Below are 17,776 nucleotides of genomic sequence, written 5' to 3'. Positions count from 1 at the left end.
CAGCGGCCGGAAGTTTAAAGCCGGCGACGGGGTTTCTGGGGCTGTAAGCACCCGACAGTAACGCGAGATGTGTCCCTGGCGGCCACACTTCCAGCAGGTGATTGTTCCTCGTGGGCGAGGGCTTGACTCATTCTGATAGGACGACCTGGCCATTTGCGGGGTCACCGTTCCAGGGGGTGGGGCAGGAGGTTCCCGTGAGGGGGTAGAGGCGGGATCAACTGTCAGTTGAGACAATTTCAGCTTCAACTCCTTCACCTCAGCACGCAAAGCTTGTACCACGCTTACCAGCCCCTCTCCCCCCGACCCTGATGACACACCTTCCTCCAGCTGGGCACTGTTCACTGACCCCTCGGGAACATAGGCTGATTTCTCTTCCCTTTCCACTGCAGCTCGGTAAATCTGCCAGAAAGATAACTCTGGTGCAACCCGGGCCATTTCCAACAGCTTGTCCCGGAGAAGTCTATGGGCTAAACCGGTGATGAATTGGTCCCGGAGCAAGCGGTCTACCTCCCGGAACGCCCCCATGGCCCCCGGGTCTAGTCGCTGCATCTCATTCAACATCTCTTGTAAAATATTAGAGTACTGCATCAGGGACTCACACTCTCTCTGGGGACGATTAAAGAATAGGGACCGAAGCTGGGCCACACGCGCTCGGCCCCCCAAACTCCCCTCTAACAGTTCCAAAATCTTTTCTAATGTATCCCTCTCTGATTCTGGGCGCACCATCACCATACGCCTAATATCACCCTCCAGTGCATTTAATGCCAGCTCAGCGCGTAACGCGGGGGTCAAATTACACATGCGCAGAATACTCCGGATTCTCTCAGCCCAATCTTGCAACGCCATATTGCGCCCATCGTATTTCGGCATGTGCTGAAGTAGAGCTCCTACAGGCACATACCCTCCCGGAGTCGCAGCGGCTGCCAGGGGAACCCCAACCCCCGAGGAGGATGCGGATACAGCGGGGTCATTTCCACCCTCGCCTCCGTCCATGACAAACACTGGATCCTGCCGACTACGCCAAAAATGTAATGACCAGAGGTCCGAATAAGATCCAGTGAGTCACAAACCAAGACCAAGGCAGAAATCTCCAACGGTATTTACTCAAAGGCAAATTAATCAAGGTAATATGGAGAATATTAAGGCAGATGCACCCCAAAGATACACTAATTCAGCAGCAGCTGAAATCACTGTGCCACTCCAAGGTCTCCTGAGAACTGTGTACTACAACAGACTAGTAAGAAATTTACCTAACAGGCAACTAAAAACAGGAACAAGTGTAAATTGAATGTAGTGTTATTAAGGGAGCCCCTGGAATGGCACATTGAGTATAACTTACACAACTCTAATATAAGATACACCTCTAAAGTAACAATTTAACACTCTGAGCAGAGATACCCGGGTATCTATAACTATGGTACCGTATCCTGAGATGGATTTCCTCTCAGGCAGGAATCCGCACAGGCTGCAGCCAGTTCATATTTTCAGCGCCAATAAGTTACAGCAAACTCCTCTTGTCTTGTCGGCCGATGCCGAGCCCAAACGCCGGGGACTTAGTTAGTGGTCTCACGATGTAGTCTCTGCTTCTGTAGCTCCTAGGAATGCTTCCACGACAATCCGTCCGTCTCTGTATCAGCAGTCTGTCCAGACTTGTTCCTCCACTCAATGCACAGGGAATCCACAGACTTCCAAATACGTACTGGGTTCTTAGCAAAGTCTCCGTCTTTACTTAGATAAAGGGTTAACTCCTCTCCAGGAAACGTTAGCAACACAAGTCTCTCACAGAGTTAAACAAAAGGTTAGCTCTTCTCCAGGGGAACGTTAGCAACAAAAAGTCTCTCAAAAGCTTCTTTTCCTCCAAAAACACTTGCAGTAAATCCACACAGTCTCTTTTTAAGATCTCACAGCAGCTTCTCCTTTTCTTCCCGCCTTTTCTCTCTCAGCTCTCACTTCTCACTTTCACTTTACACTCGAGACACTAGACCCCACCCCGCAGCACACATTGTCTCTGGGAGGTCTGTCCTCTGCTGCAACAGGCAAAAACCACAGGGTCCTAGTGCCCTCTCAGTGGGACTACAGTTCACCCTCTTACAGACTGGCTAGGCCACTCCAGGACCTTGAAATGCTTCTTACGAAGCCACTCCTTCGTTGCCCTGGCGGTGTGCTTTGGATCATTGTCATGTTGAAAGACCCAGCCACGTTTCATCTTCAATGCCCTTGCTGATGGAAGGAGGTTTGCACTCAAAATCTCACGATACATGGCCCCATTCATTCTTTCATGTACCCGGATCAGTCGTCCTGGCCCCTTTGCAGAGAAACAGCCCCAAAGCATGATGTTTCCACCACCATGCTTTACAGTAGGTGTGGTGTTTGATGGATGCAACTCAGTATTCTTTTTCCTCCAAACACGACAAGTTGTGTTTCTACCAAACAGTTCCAGTTTGGTTTCATCAGACCATAGGACATTCTCCCAAAACTCCTCTGGATCATCCAAATGCTCTCTAGCAAACTTCAGACGGGCCCGGACATGTACTGGCTTAAGCAGTGGGACACGTCTGGCACTGCAGGATCTGAGTCCATGGTGGCGTAGTGTGTTACTTATGGTAGGCCTTGTTACATTGGTCCCAGCTCTCTGCAGTTCATTCACTAGTTCCCCCGCGTGGTTCTGGGATTTTTGCTCACCGTTCTTGTGATCATTCTGACCCCACGGGGTGGGATTTTGCGTGGAGCCCCAGATCGAGGGAGATTATCAGTGGTCTTGTATGTCTTCCATTTTCTAATTATTGCTCCCACTGTTGATTTCTTCACTCCAAGCTGGTTGGCTATTGCAGATTCAGTCTTCCCAGCCTGGTGCAGGGCTACAATTTTGTTTCTGGTGTCCTTTGACAGCTCTTTGGTCTTCACCATAGTGGAGTTTGGAGTCAGACTGTTTGAGGGTGTGCACAGGTGTCTTTTTATACTGATAACAAGTTTAAACAGGTGCCATTACTACAGGTAATGAGTGGAGGAAAGAGGAGACTCTTAAAGAAGAAGTTACAGGTCTGTGAGAGCCAGAAATCTTGATTGTTTGTTTCTGACAAAATACTTATTTTCCACCATAATATGCAAAAAAAAATGTTAAAAAAACAGACAATGTGATTTTCTGGATTTTTTTTTCTCAGTTTGTCTCCCATAGTTGAGGTCTACCTATGATGTAAATTACAGACGCCTCTCATCTTTTTAAGTGGTGGAACTTGCACTATTGCTGACTGACTAAATACTTTTTTCCCCACTGTATCTACCACTGAGTGTCTACAATACTTACCTGTTAGAGTGAATCCAGACTCGTAGTATTAAGACTGAACAACCCCTTTAATTTTTAAAGGCTTTATTGTTACTGCAAAAGTTCTTAAAGGGAACCTATCGCCCCCAAAATCGACGATGAGCTGAGCCCACCAGCATCAGGGTCTTATCGACAGCATTCTGGAATGCTGTCGATAAGCCCCCGATGTATCCTGAAAGATAGGAAAAAGAGGTTAGATTATACTCACCCAGGGGGCGATCCCGCGGCGGTGGGCGTCACGGTCTGGGGCCTCCCATCTTCTTACGATGACGTCCTCTTCTTATCTTCACGCTGCTGCTTCGGCGCAGGCGTACTGTGTCTGCCCTGTTGAGGGCAAAGTACTGCAATGCGCAGGCGCCGTGCCTCTCTGACCTTTCCCGGCGCCTGCGCACTGCAGCGCTTTGCTCTCCCCTCAACAGGGCTGACAAAGTACGCCTGCACCGGAGCCGCAGCGTGAAGACAAGAAGAGGATGTCATCGTATGAAGATGGGAGGCCCCGGACCGGACCGCGACGCCCATTGGATCGGACTGCCCCCCAGGTGAGTATAATCTAACCTATTTTTCTCATCTTTCAGGATACATCCGGGGCTTATCTACAGCATTACAGAATGCTGTAGATAAGTCCCTGATGATGGTGGGCTTAGCTCATCGTCAATTTTGGGGGCGACAGGTTCCCTTTGAAGGTTTGTCCAGGACTGAATAATTAATGGCCTGCCCATTGGCTAGATCTTCAATGTGAGATTGGTGGAGCGATATAGGGAGACATAGTGCTGCCAATACTGATTACAGCTGATCGGTTTGTTTGCCGGTTTTCAGACCCCCCACTGATCTCATATTAATGACCCACTCAAACTATTCCATTAAAACTATCATGCCATTTTTGAGATAAATTGCTATTGGCTGCTCCAATTATTCTCTATGGGACTACTGAGTGATTCCCTTGGTTTCTTTAAGCACCCCCTAAACAGAATGAATGGAGGGGCAGACTGCTGCCCCGATATAAAGGAGAAAAAAGTGAACGCAATCGGCACCCCATATGGGTGGTTGTACCATCACCGAACTGTAAGTTATCACAAAAGAATCCCTTTAAGGGCATTTGCGGAATTATGAAAATCTCCTTAATTGGTAAAAACCATGATGACACAACAATTTTATTTTTCTATAAGAGTGATTTTAGTAATCTGATAATGTGTACATACCCTTACAGCTAATAACCACTCTTCACTCAATACATTACTGGTAGAAAAGTAAAGCTGACCACAGACATTGTTGGTAATAGTAGCCTCATGACTTCTGTTCTTGTTGTGTATGGACAGGTTGGCATCGTAGGGAGAACTGGAGCTGGGAAGTCCTCTCTTACCTTGGGTTTGTTCAGAATTTTAGAGCCTGCAACTGGGACAATTCACATCGATGGAATAGACGTATCAAAGCTAGGCCTTCATGAACTGAGATCTAAGATCACAATCATCCCACAGGTAAAGCCAAATTGGTTTTACATTTTTTGTATGCACATTTATTTATTTTTTTATTCAGTTTTTAGGACTCAAATTATTATTAATAAATCTACATTTTATAGTTGAATAATGCAATCTGTTCTGAACCTAATATGTCCGTTTTACCTTATATAGGATCCAGTTTTATTCTTTGGGTCCCTGAGAATGAATCTTGATCCATTTGATAATTATTCAGATGAGGATATTTGGACAGCCCTAGAATTGGCTCACTTGAAAAGTTTTGCATCATCCTTACCGGATAGCCTTAATCACATGTGTTCTGAAGGAGGAGAAAATCTGAGGTAGGGTTATAAAACGCATATGTTGCATACGGTCATATGTTGTAGAATTTGTAAAAATGGTGATGGTCTCCCAGTGTGCTGCCAAGTTTTCAATGTGTGCTTTGTAAGTAGGCTGTGTTCTATTGTGATGATGTCATGGATCCTGTTTGAGTGTTAGGCTGTGTTCTGTTCCCATAGAGAAACAATAATGAAGATAGCCATTGAATAGATATTTACTTCTGCCGGGAGATGTCAAAGCTGTAGTCATGAATTATACTATTTGCCCTTTTCTATTGCTAAAAAGTGGCCCCTTTTTATCCTCCAGCGTTGGCCAGCGTCAGCTAGTATGCCTGGCAAGAGCCCTTCTTCGGAAGACAAAAATCCTGGTGTTAGATGAAGCCACTGCTGCCGTGGACCTGGAGACTGATGAACTCATTCAGTCGACCATCAGGGAAGAATTTAAGGATAGTACTGTAATCACGATTGCTCATAGACTCAACACAATCATGGATTATACCCGGTAATCCTTTATTATTTTTGTGTTTGCCATATTACCCTTTAATGTAATTAATATGGCATTAAACCGCAAGTGTTTGTTACCTTGTAGCCAGCTAGTAAAAATTACATTAAGTTCTTACTACAGATATCTAAGGGTTAAAGTTTCTCCTTGTTGAGAGTGACAAGTTGGTGCAAGGAGACTTATAGGCCATGCAGTGATACACTAAAGAATTGGAATATCCATTGCATAGACTATACTAGACTATATTACAAAGTTTTTTATTTTCACATATATTATTGATTTATTGCATGAAAATTAAAACGACAGTTACTCTCTAAGTTTTAATTAACCATATTTGTAGAATGTGAATAAAATCTAATGTCCTATTACATTAATGCGTACCCCAATAGCTCTGCAATTTGTTAAGATATCAGAGCAGATTCTTAGGAACAGCAACGTTCTTAAAATGTTTATTAATAAATTATTTAATTTTTTTTCCCTTCCCTACAGGATAGTTGTCTTTGACAAAGGTGAAATTGTAGAATTTGACACTCCATCAAGACTACTGGAAAATAAAGGACTATTTTACTTTATGGCCAAAGATGCAAATATCATTTAACTATGTAAACCCGATGCACAGTACTGTATATTCACTGGAGGGAAGCAACAATATGCACCATGCCTAACAATGTTTTCTACAAAGCCTCAGCGCCTTAGAGTTGTGTCAAGTAGTTATTGCTGAATATGAAGAACTGCAGGAAAAATATCACGCAAGTAAATTATTACATAATAAGTAATAGGAAACTTGGAGCGAGACTATGCATGGAAAAATAACGCAACTATATTAGTTAAAAAATGAAAAACTTGGCCAAATCCACAAGGAGAAAGTTGACCCCTTAGATCTTCTGTTTCCAAAGCACATACAAATGTGTCCCTTCCTTAAAGGGATTTTCCAGCAACTTAAAATATAGTTACAGTATCTGTATATTGTAGGTTAGATAACTCACTAATATAGTCCTGGTACGATGATTTAGCTACATTTTTAATTTGCTTGGAAACTCTGATAATGTAGCTTTAAATCCGACTTGTCCTGAGATGTATGGCTCAAAATATGAAATAAACCTGAAAAAATGTATTCTTCTGACAGATGCCTGGATGGATGCTATTCGTCAAACATCTGTCATTCTTCAATCTCATATAGCCCCATGTTAAAGGGAATCTTTCACCAGGTTTTTTCTACGTCATCTGTGAGCAGCATAATGTAGGGACAGAGACACTGATTTCAACACTGTATCACTTAGTTTACTGGGTGCAGCAGTTGTCACACAATCAGAGTTTTTAGATGTAGCGAGTAGCAGAGCTCAGAAAGCTAATCCTGCCCACATCACAGCTTTCTGTGTACATACCAAGGAAAGCCAAAAATTGGAGTAACGGTATACCACCAAAAGAGAAGGGTTGAAAATAACATGTATCATTTTTATTAAGAATACATATTAGAAATAACATATACATAATTTGCCAACTATAGCATAGAGGTTTATACAAAGGAAGAAGATGGAAGACGTTCAAGGAAGTGGCACTCCACAAGTGTATTGAGAAACAGCACTATAACACCACAGGAAGGTATAAATGATCATCATAAATGTGATACCCGTAAAAGTCCCCTTCCAGAGAGTGCAAAGCAAGATTGAAGTATGAGCCAGCTAGTGCTTACCCATGTTAGTATCCAGACAGGTGCCCTCCTCACAGCCCCGACGCGCGTTTTACATTTTTTTTTCTGAAAGGGGTTACACTTGTTGAGTGCCACTTCCTTGCACGTCTTTTATCTCCTTCCTTTTTATAAACCTCTATGCTATATTTTCCAAATTATGTACAGTGTATATATTTGTTTTTAATATGTCTTCTTAATAAAAATGATACATTTTATTTTCTAACCAATCTCTTTTGGTGGTATAACGTTACTCCAATTTTTGGTTTTCCTCTGTATGTTTAGGAGTACTCCACCTCTTTGATTTATTGCTTATATTGTAATAGAGGGAGACCGTCGTTAACTATTTGGATATGTTCTCAGCCTGGTTATATATTGTGTGCTTTATGCATTTTGTTTGTCCATGTCTGTGTACAAAGTCTATTGACAGTGAGCTGCTTATCAGAGGAAGGGGCGTGGTCGGACCAGGGATTATATGAGCTGTAGTCCAGATAGTAATAATCTCCTGGTGGTAAAGCATTTATTGTATTGAAACAACAGATAAATGACACATCGCTGAATTCAGGGCTTCTGTCCCTACCTCATGCTGCTTTCAGATTACATAGCAAAAACCTGCTGACATATTCCCTTTACATAAAAGTATTTGTTTACTGTATCCGTTTTTTTTATGAGATGTTTGTGTTGGATGCTATCAATCAGTTATCCCTCACTCATAGGTTCCTTTATTAAAAAAAAATATGTGTTTAACAAATGTTTTTTTACTGGATGGTGTGAGATTGTATTGCATCAGTATCATGATAAACTGTATATTTTTGAAGTGTCACATTTTATAGAGAATATCCCTTGTACTGTTATCAATAGAGTAACCAGCTAAAAGTGGTCACAGAAAATAGTCTTCACATTTTTCTCAGTATAGTGATGCCAAATATATATAATTATTGGTCCTGCCCTGATATAGCCGCGTTAGTAGCCGGGCCGTCATGTGGCCGAAACATCCATAGAAAAGAAACCATTCTGATTGCACCAAATTTGTATCACGTCCCCATACTAGGTGAGGATTACCCATTTTCGTTATTGTATAGTGTCACAGGGATGGAGGAGTGAATATAAAAAAGAATTCAGGAAAAAAAATACTTTTTGTTTTTATTATTTTACATGATAAACTAGGAAAGTGTTCTTAAAACATTTCTTTACTTATTGTACCATTTTTGAGTCTCACTAACGAACAAGCCTCTATAAGACACGGCAATACCTCTGTACTGTACCCTACTAGGCCCTGCGTCTGTCAGCCACTGCTCTGCAGTTACATCATTGGTCATTAAAGGGGTTGTCCAGGTTTGGGATGAAAGTCTGTAGTCACTTAATGTGGCCGACCGGTGTTGGGCGGTAATGTGACCACAATTATGCAATTTCCAGTCATGCGAGGCCACGAATGTCCAGTCGGAATATGACTGCAAATCGCATACTTGTGGTCACATGACTGCCCGCTCTCTTCTCTGGCACCGGTGAGGTTCCAAAGTCTGCAGTCACATAGAGTGACTGCAGACTTTCATTCCAAAACTGGATAACCCGTTTAAGGGTTGATAAAAGTGGTATAACTTGAAAATCCAGTTTTGTGCCAATATATCTGTATTTATCAAGTCCAATATAGTTGTCCTATTTTGGGGTAATGTTCCCATTTTCCAGCAGCCTGTTTCATTTTAAGACCACCACAATACAAGACCAATAAATGAGTTAAAATGGGAACAGACAAAAAAAAATATTGGAATAGTAAAAATAAATATTTCTGAATTAAAGGGATTCTGTCACCCCAAAAATCGTATCTGAGCTAAGCCCACCGGCATCAGGGGCTTATCTACAGCATTCTGTAATGCTGTAGATAAGCCCCCGATGTAACCGGAAAGATGAGAAAAAGAGGTTAGATTATACTCACCCAGGGGCGGTTCTGCTGCGGTCCAGGTCCGGCGCCTCCTATCTTAATTCGATTACATCCTCTTCTTGGCGCGGGGCTCTCTGACCTTTCCCGGTGCCTGCACACTGCAGTACTCAACAGGGCAGACAAAGTACGCCTGCGCCGGAGCCGCTGCAAGGAGACAAGAAAAGGACGTCATCGAATGAAGATACGAGGTGCTGGACACGGATCGCGACGCCTGTCGGACCGGACCGCCCCTGGGTGAGTATGATCTAACCTTTGTTTCTCATCTTTCAGGTTACATCGGGGGCTTATCTACAGAATTACACCTGATGCCAGTGGGCTTAGCTAAAATGCTTAAAATGCTATTTTTGGGGTGACAGGTTCCCTTTAATCTATAGGGCACGTGATGACATTCCCTATATATAAATGTATAGGCTGGTGAGTGGTGAGATATCAAGTAGTAGAGCAACCGACAATCAGACCTTCATTACCTGTTCTTGGGATAAGTGATAAATGTTTTCAATGTTTTCAATACGACTACCCCTTTAATGAAAATGTATTTAGATGGTCTTGATTGTCACTGCACACAGCAGCTTAGTGTTATCAAATCTCCAAATTTCCTATTGGGAATGTGGTGATAAGTTGGATATGCTGTATGTCACGACTCAGCTGTCGGGTGACTCGGGATCAGGGTCTCTTTCCCTGTCCCTAACATTAGGGGTGCCCTAGCTCTCCCTCTTCCCCAGGATACTTCTGAAGGTGAAGATGCCGGGGCCTCCACCCTTGCCTTATCTCCTGAATCCAGAAAAAAACACTGGGGCCTCAATGTGTGAATGCGGCCTTATCATGGCATATAAAGCAATTTATTTTTTTAAATTCTTCCCTTCAGTAGTGGATGCAAAGTATAAAAAAGATTGGAAATGTTACATCTGTGTATTGGATCGGTTCCTTGTAAAGCAAAAGCAAAAAAAAGTATGGTAAAGCAAATTTACCTTAACATTTTGATCGTTAATTTGATGTCATAAATAAGGAAAACCAAATGGGCAATCCTTTCTCAAAATGATAGCGTTCTCTACAGAGCGAGTGCGCAGTGAAAGCAGCATGGGGGTCCTGAGCAGCGAAACTACCGTTATAATGGCTAATATAAAAAGATTATTTAAAGAAGCCCTCCCATCAAAGTTTTTATCCCCTTATATATTGCAGACATATTATATAGCACTATGTACTTACAATTGCTAATTTTTCCCTTCTACCCAGTTAATTTTTCTCTTTTCCATGTCTATGACATCACGTGATTAATAACTGATTAGCTGAATCCTTCTAAGCTCTATGTAAAAACATGAGGTAAATTTTTCCTGTATGAGTCAGGAGTTACTGCAAAAGTTCCTGGCAGGTGGAGGAGCAGAGAAGATGGGTCAGGAGTTGAAAAAGGGAATTATTTATGCAGGGAAAAGAGACTTCCTGTTCCTACATACAGCATAGAGAATTAGCTGGGTAGAAAGGCAAAATTAGCAATTGTAAGTGCACAGTGCTATATAATATGATGAGTGCAATGTATTAAGATGATAAAAACCTTGATGGGAGGAGGAGTGTTTCTTTAAGTGTCTTGGTATTAAAAATGCATTTTTTAATTATCTGTGTGTTCCTTCTTTTCCTTAACTGATTTTATAGTTATGTGCCTTAAAAGAGGGCCTATCCCCAAACATTTTAATAAAAGAAACTTTAACTAGTAGAAAACCTAAATCTTTAAATATAACTAATTAGAAAAATTAATTACCATTGAAGAGACTTTGATCCTTATTTTTATTTACTAGATAACTTTTTTGTTTTAACACATTTGGTGACTGTTCCTCTTTAAATTATGTGCCAAAATGTTTTTAGCGTTAGTTTATTTAAAGGGATCATCCTATAAATAACAAATACATGACCAATGGGAGCCCCTGCAATTGCGAGAATGGAGTTTCAAAGTCCTCTGTATCAATGGAGCATTAGTGAGCATGTGCAACCGCTGCTGCATTCACTGTCTATAGGACTGGCGGTACAGGTGCATTACCCTTCCATTCATACAAGGAAAATTAGGCCCTCGCATTCTCAGGATTAGTGGGAGCCCAGCAGCCAGACCCTCCAGAGATCAGGTATTAATCATCTATGCTGTTTATGGGATAGGTTTCTGCCGCTGCTCACAGATAAATGCATCATGATAAAGTTTTTAGAACCTAATCCAGTTGTCACGCTTACCACAATATGCAATTTTGTCCGTACAAACAACATACACTACACGGGCAATGCTCAACTACCTCTTCAAGTCACAAAACCGTGTAGGTTTTACAATGTTTGAGTGTCATTTCAGGCAACTTGCATGTAAATGGCTTCCGAAATATTTTACATTGTCATTGTTTTTATAAATGTGTATATGTTGGGGTGTAAGGTGGCACGTTGATGAGGTACTTGTGTTTTCAGTCCCGACACGCTACAGGAAAATGGGACCGTGGTTGGGTGTGTGGACTTTAGCTGTTGGGGTGCACGTCCTTCCAGACCGCATGATGCCGGTGACTAAGGATGGCCAGGTCCGGATGTTATAACGTTAAATGAGAGAGACCACCACACAAAAATAAACTGTATTTTACTGAATAATAACACGGGGAGGAGTATGTACAGTGGTTAGTGGGTGCAAATCTTCATGGACGTTTCTCTTAACACACAGAACATCTTCATATGATTTCTCTCTTAGTTAGTTCCTCTGCCTTCACCACCACCCAGCACAGTGCTTCGGGAGTTCCCCATTGTCCCCAATAACAGCATTACAGTCCAATAAGCAAAAGTCATATTTATCAACCCACGGTTCCACATGCTTTTCCCCCTAGAGGAGCTACTTATGCCACTACGGTCATTACTTAGTTCCAAGGCGTCAGCAAGCAGAGAAGCTAACACATGGGGTACACTCTCCATCTCATGTTCCCTGCTCTGATTTGCCCATTGCCTCTTTGTCTTGCGACCACGGGACCGTCCCCCTAGACCTCAGACCCTGACTCCGGAGAATCACTCTCTTTTTTTTTTTTTTCATCTCTACCCTTGATCATGGTATCCATAGCCTTGGTCTCCTCTAACTTCAGTGACACCCTCTTCATATGGCTCTGCTCGCTGGTCAGACCATAGGTCTTCTGCTGCTCGATAGGCCCTATCTGACTTCTGTCAGGAAGCTCCCTTTGTCCCGTCACATTAGCCCCTCCTGTTGTGAATTCTGTTGTCAGGCTCCCTCCTGTGGTCATGAATGGTACTTCGGCTGGTTCTGTCCATGGACTTTCTCTGGTGCCAGTGGGTGTTTCTGAGTTTCCTTCCACAGGTGACGAGGCTGATTCGTTAGTGGGCTGCTCTATTTAACTCCGCTTAGATCTTTGCCCCATGCCAGCTGGCAATGTTGTACTATGGCTCTAGTTCGCTCCTGGATCGTTCTGAGTTCCTGTTGCTCCAGCAGAAGCCAAGTTCCTCTGTGCTATTTTGCTTGTTTGCTATTTTTTCTGTCCAGCTTGCTTTTGTCAATATTGCCTTGCTTGCTGGAAGCTCTGGGACGCAGAGGGGCGCCTCCCGCACCGTGAGTCAGTGCGGAAGGTATTTTTCCCTGCACTCTCTGCGTGGTCTTTTGTAGGTTTTTGTGCTGACCGCAAAGTAACCTTTTCTATCCTCGGTCTGTTCAGTAAGTCGGGCCTCACTTTGCTAAATCTATTTCATCTCTGTGTTTGTATTTTCATCTTTACTCACAGTCATTATATGTGGGGGGCTGCCGTTTCCTTTGGGGAATTTCTCTGAGGCAAGGTAGGCTTTGTTTTTCTATCTTCAGGGCTAGCTAGTTTCTTAGGCTGTGCCGAGTTGCATAGGGAGCGTTAGGCGTAATCCACGGCTATTTCTAGTGTGTTTTGATAGGTTTAGGGATTGCGGTCAGCAGAGTTCCCACGTCCCAGAGCTCGTCCTTATTATCTGTAACTATCTGGTCCATTATTTGTCCAAACCACCGGATCATAACACCCTCCCACTCTGGGCTAGTCCCAACCATTAACTCTGTCCTTCCCCATCAACTATCCAGCGCTGGGCAGAACACAACTTCATCACTAATAACATACATCACTAAACACATTGCACATAAAAATGCATTTGTAGCAATACATGTTTCTTCATGGGGAAACGTGGGCAACACCTCCACAGTCTTACAGGGGCAAGGGGGTTGTAATATTAACCCAAAGTCAAGCAAAAGATAACTTTACAGAAAAATCTTTTTTTGGGTAATTAGAAACTATGATTTTTTTTATATTATGTAAACCTATTGAATATATGTGTACATGTAATACAAAAATGAATAAAATATATCAAATGAAAACAGTATGGATCATTTATTTTTTGGTTGTGATGTTCTTTCTGAAGTGAGTAATTGGAAAGCAATATGTATTTTACTAACGGAATAGTGAATATAGAACTGCATTGAAAAGTACCAGCTGTGTGGATGAAAAATGCAATTTAAAGGGAGAAAAATGTAGCAAAATCACAGCATTTTCACAAAGATATTTGCAAAGCTAAATGCAGCAGTGGAAATCCTATATAAAAATGTGACCTGCGGATCCTGTAAACTGCATATACTGCTTTAGTTGATGGCAAATCGAGCAATCCTTGCTAAAGGGGTTGTCCACTACTGGAACCTCCTGCTTACTCATCTCAGGAACCTAATTTAAATAAAAACTTTGTCCCCATAGCATTGCCAATCCAGGTTTTAATCTTTCTACCCAGGAAAGCCACTATAGGTTTAATTGCAGTAAGTCCGAAATACAGATAATAAATCGATTAGAATGTGACGACCATTGTGGTTGTCCTTGACCTTCTCAATGACCGACAAGGTTACAAACTATTACCTGTTGTGAATTCCACTGTTGTGAATTCCACTCTTGGGCTCCCTCTTGTGGTGTCTAGTGGTATGGCTGCTCCTTGGAGTTAGCTGTCATCAGCTGCCTCCACTTATCTTCTCTTCTGTTCGGCTATTTAGGTCTGGCTCTGTCTTCAGCCAGTGCCACTTGTAAATGGTTTCTGGTTGGATTCACATCTCTTTGGAGTTCCCTGTTATCCTGACCAGTTCAGCTAAGCTAAGTTTTGCTTGCTCTTTTCTGTCCATAGATTGTGGACTTATCCATTCTGTGCTTTCTATGTTTGTCCAGCTTATCAGTGTGAATTTATTCTGTCTTGCTGGAAGCTCTGGGAGGCAGATTTGCCCTCCACACCTTTAGTCAGGTGTGGAGTTTTTTTTGTAAACTCTGCGTGGATTTTTGTAGTGTTTTATACTGACCGCACAGTATTCCATCCTGTCCTATCTATTTAGCTAGACTGGCCTCCTGTGCTCATCCTGATTTCATTCTGTGTATGTCTTTTCCCTCTCCACTCACAGTCATTATTTGTGGGGGGCTTATCTATCCTTTGGGGATTTTCTCTGAGGCAAGATAGTTTTCCTGCTTCTTTCTTTAGGGGTAGTTAGCTCTTAGGCTGTGACGAGATGCCTAGGGAGAGTTAGGAGCATTCCACGGCTACTTCTAGTGTTGTGTTGAGCTTAGGGACTGCGGTCAGTACAGTTACCACGTCCTTCAGAGCTCGTTCCATGTTGCTCCTAGACCACCGTATCATAACAATTACCATCTAATGCCACTGAAATATACACCAGGGAATTGAAATCTACCAGTATATTGAATGAAGGATTGGAGACCAAAGTAATCAATGAAACAGTATATAATTATTTATTGCCTCCACATGGAGTTACTGCAACTTTTTATTGTTTACCGAAGATACAAAAGGGACTTGATCCCTTGAAGGGGGTACCCAATATATCAGGAATTAAGTCTGACACAGAATTGTAGCATTTATCTTGACCAGATGTTAAAACCATTGGTGACAGCCCTGCAGTGGTATATGCGTGACACCCCACATCTGTTGCTTAAATTAGATTGCCACTCCGTAGATCCTGAGTGTTATGATACGGTGGTCTAGGAGCAACATGGAACGAGCTCTGAAGGAAGTGGTAACTGTACTGACCGCAGTCCCTAAGCTAAACACAACACTAGAAGTAGCCGTGGAATGCTCCTAACTCTCCCTAGGCATCTCGTCACAGCCTAAGAGCTAACTACCCCTAAAGATAGAAGAAGGAAAGCTATCTTGCCTCAGAGAAAATCCCCAAAGGATAGATTAGCCCCCCACAAATAATGACTGTGAGTGGAGAGGGAAAAGACATACACAGAATGAAACCAGGATGAGCACAGGAGGCCAGTCTAACTAAATAGATAGGACAGGATGGAATACTGTGCGGTCAGTATAAAACACTACAAAAATCCACGCAGAGTTTACAAAAAACTCCACACCTGACTAAAGGTGTGGAGGGCAAATCTGCCTCCCAGAGCTTCCAGCAAGACAGAATTAATTCTCACTGATAAGCTGGACAAACATAGAAAGCACAGAATGGATAAGCCCACAATCTATGGACAGAAAAGGGCAAGCAAAAACTTAGCTGAACTGGCCAGGATAACAGGGAACTACAAAGATATGTGAATCCAACCAGGAACCATTTACAAGTGGCACTGGCTGAAGATAGAGCCAGACTTAAATAGCCGAGCAGAATAGATAAGTGGAGGCAGCTGATGACAGCTAACTCCAAGGAGCAGCCATACCACTAGAAACCACAAGAGGGAGCCCAAGAGCAGAACTCACAAAAGTGCCACTTACAACCACCGGAGGGAGCCCAAGAGCGGAATTCACAACACCTGAGGCAACATCGACGTGGAAGCTGTGCAATACTTCCCCAGTATGTGAGGATGCCAATATCAAGCCCACAATGAGTTCATTATTGTTGTTGAGATTCTACCACAAGCTCAGGGGCACTGCCATGGGTTGTCTATGTTCGCCCACCTATGCAAACTTGTTCCTGGGCTATTGGGAGGAGACAAGGGTATTTGGGAACAGCATAGATGACCATACCAACAAATTGGACCTATGGACATGATATATTGATGATGTCTTTTTAATCTGGAGAGGTGATGAGGATGAATTTAACAGCTTCATAGCCATACTCAATCTTCATGATATCGGTATGTATTTCACTTGCGTATTGGAGGAGTCCTCTCTGCTGTTCCTGGATATTGTGATCACAAAGAACATGAATGGTGAAATTCTAATACATACATTCAAAAAACCCAGAGCAATGAACTCATTGTTGAGATGGGAAATCAATCGCCCAATACACCTGAAAAGGAGCATTCCAAAAGGGCAGTAGCTCAAAAAAAGGAGGAACTGCACAAACAATTAAACTTATAGGAAACAGGCAAGATACCTGAGGGTCAGGGTTTATCTTGACCACATTGTCAGGACAGCTTATCAAGAAGCAAAGAATAAAACTTGATCAGATTTGCTCAGACCCAAGGTGTCCCCCCCCCCTTCCCGAAGTGGACTGCATGAGAATTTGTAACTACCTTTGATAATGTGGCCCAACAAGGTTGTGAGATTCTTAATAGACATTGGATGGTCCTTCTCATGGATACTGACATTGAAACTAAGTTGACAGATCGTCCGTAGATCACGTATAGAAGGGGTAGGTCCATCAGTGATAGACTGATACACAGTCTATATAAAAGACCTCGAATTCCTACGTGACTGGACAATCATAAGGGCTGTTACAAATGCCCACAACTGTGTAACATGCCAACACCTTAAGACCGGTAGGAGCTTTAGGAGTAATGTTCCAAATAAAGACTAAGAAATCAGACATTTTATTAATTGTTGCACTCAAGGGGTGGTGTACAAAGCCACATGTGAATGCGGTCTAGTGGGTAAAACCATGCGCGAATTCAGACGCAGGGTGGGAGAACATATGGGTGACATCGAACACCAAAGAAAGACACCCCTTCCCAGAGTGCAAGTACCATATATGAGTAACCTCTAGAGTTGGTTGCGTATACCTGGTCACCTGTGTAATGCATGTGTAGTCCTCTTTGCACAGTGGTAAGTGCAGAGATAAATAGGTTGAGTTTCTTTGAATAACACCTTACTAATATGCTGCTATATAAAAATCCTTAATATCATCTGAATGAAGTCTAAGAACACCGTTTAAAGGCACAGTGCACACACCCCTTCTTAGAGTTGATATCCTGCGTCTGTAATACTGTGATAACAGATTCACGAGAGGGCTGGAATCCACCATATTGTTTTTAAGCCAAGTTGTCTCCATCTTTTATTATCGTGTGTTTCTTGATGAGTTGCTCTAATCAGAGAGACTAAAAATGCGTCGAGACGGAGACATCGTGTATTTATAATTGTAATAGATCACACTTGAGGGGGGGGGAATATTTGTTTTTTTCTTTGTTTTTCTTGTCTCTTGTCAATTCCTTACATCATTCTAGGATTTGAAACCCATGAGTGCACCATGTTGTAGTTCATTTAGGTTTTTTATTATATTTAGGATAAAAGTTGTTTTATTATTCCTATCTACAGTATCTATCTATCTATCTATCTATCTATCTATCTATCTATCTATCTATCTA

The 17,776-nt window shown here is 42.4% G+C and overlaps 1 protein-coding gene across 1 annotated transcript in view; it reads left to right on the top strand.

The window, feature by feature from the left end:
• LOC138645062 (multidrug resistance-associated protein 1-like) overlaps positions 1-7,042 on the top strand; it is a 109,897-nt gene extending 102,855 nt beyond the window's left edge. Inside the window, exons 29-32 of the mRNA XM_069734090.1 lie at positions 4,639-4,797; positions 4,951-5,117; positions 5,422-5,616; positions 6,106-7,042. Coding sequence (XP_069590191.1) covers positions 4,639-4,797; positions 4,951-5,117; positions 5,422-5,616; positions 6,106-6,214 — 630 coding nt within the window. The 3' untranslated portion in view covers positions 6,215-7,042. The remainder of the gene's footprint in view (positions 1-4,638; positions 4,798-4,950; positions 5,118-5,421; positions 5,617-6,105) is intronic.
• The last annotated feature ends 10,734 nt before the right edge of the window (positions 7,043-17,776 follow it).

Source organism: Ranitomeya imitator, chromosome 7 (genome assembly GCF_032444005.1).
Source record: "Ranitomeya imitator isolate aRanImi1 chromosome 7, aRanImi1.pri, whole genome shotgun sequence".
Classification (NCBI taxonomy): domain Eukaryota; kingdom Metazoa; phylum Chordata; class Amphibia; order Anura; family Dendrobatidae; genus Ranitomeya; species Ranitomeya imitator.
The sequence above is the reverse complement of the archived record's forward strand: the minus strand, read 5'-3'. Positions and strand labels throughout refer to the sequence as shown.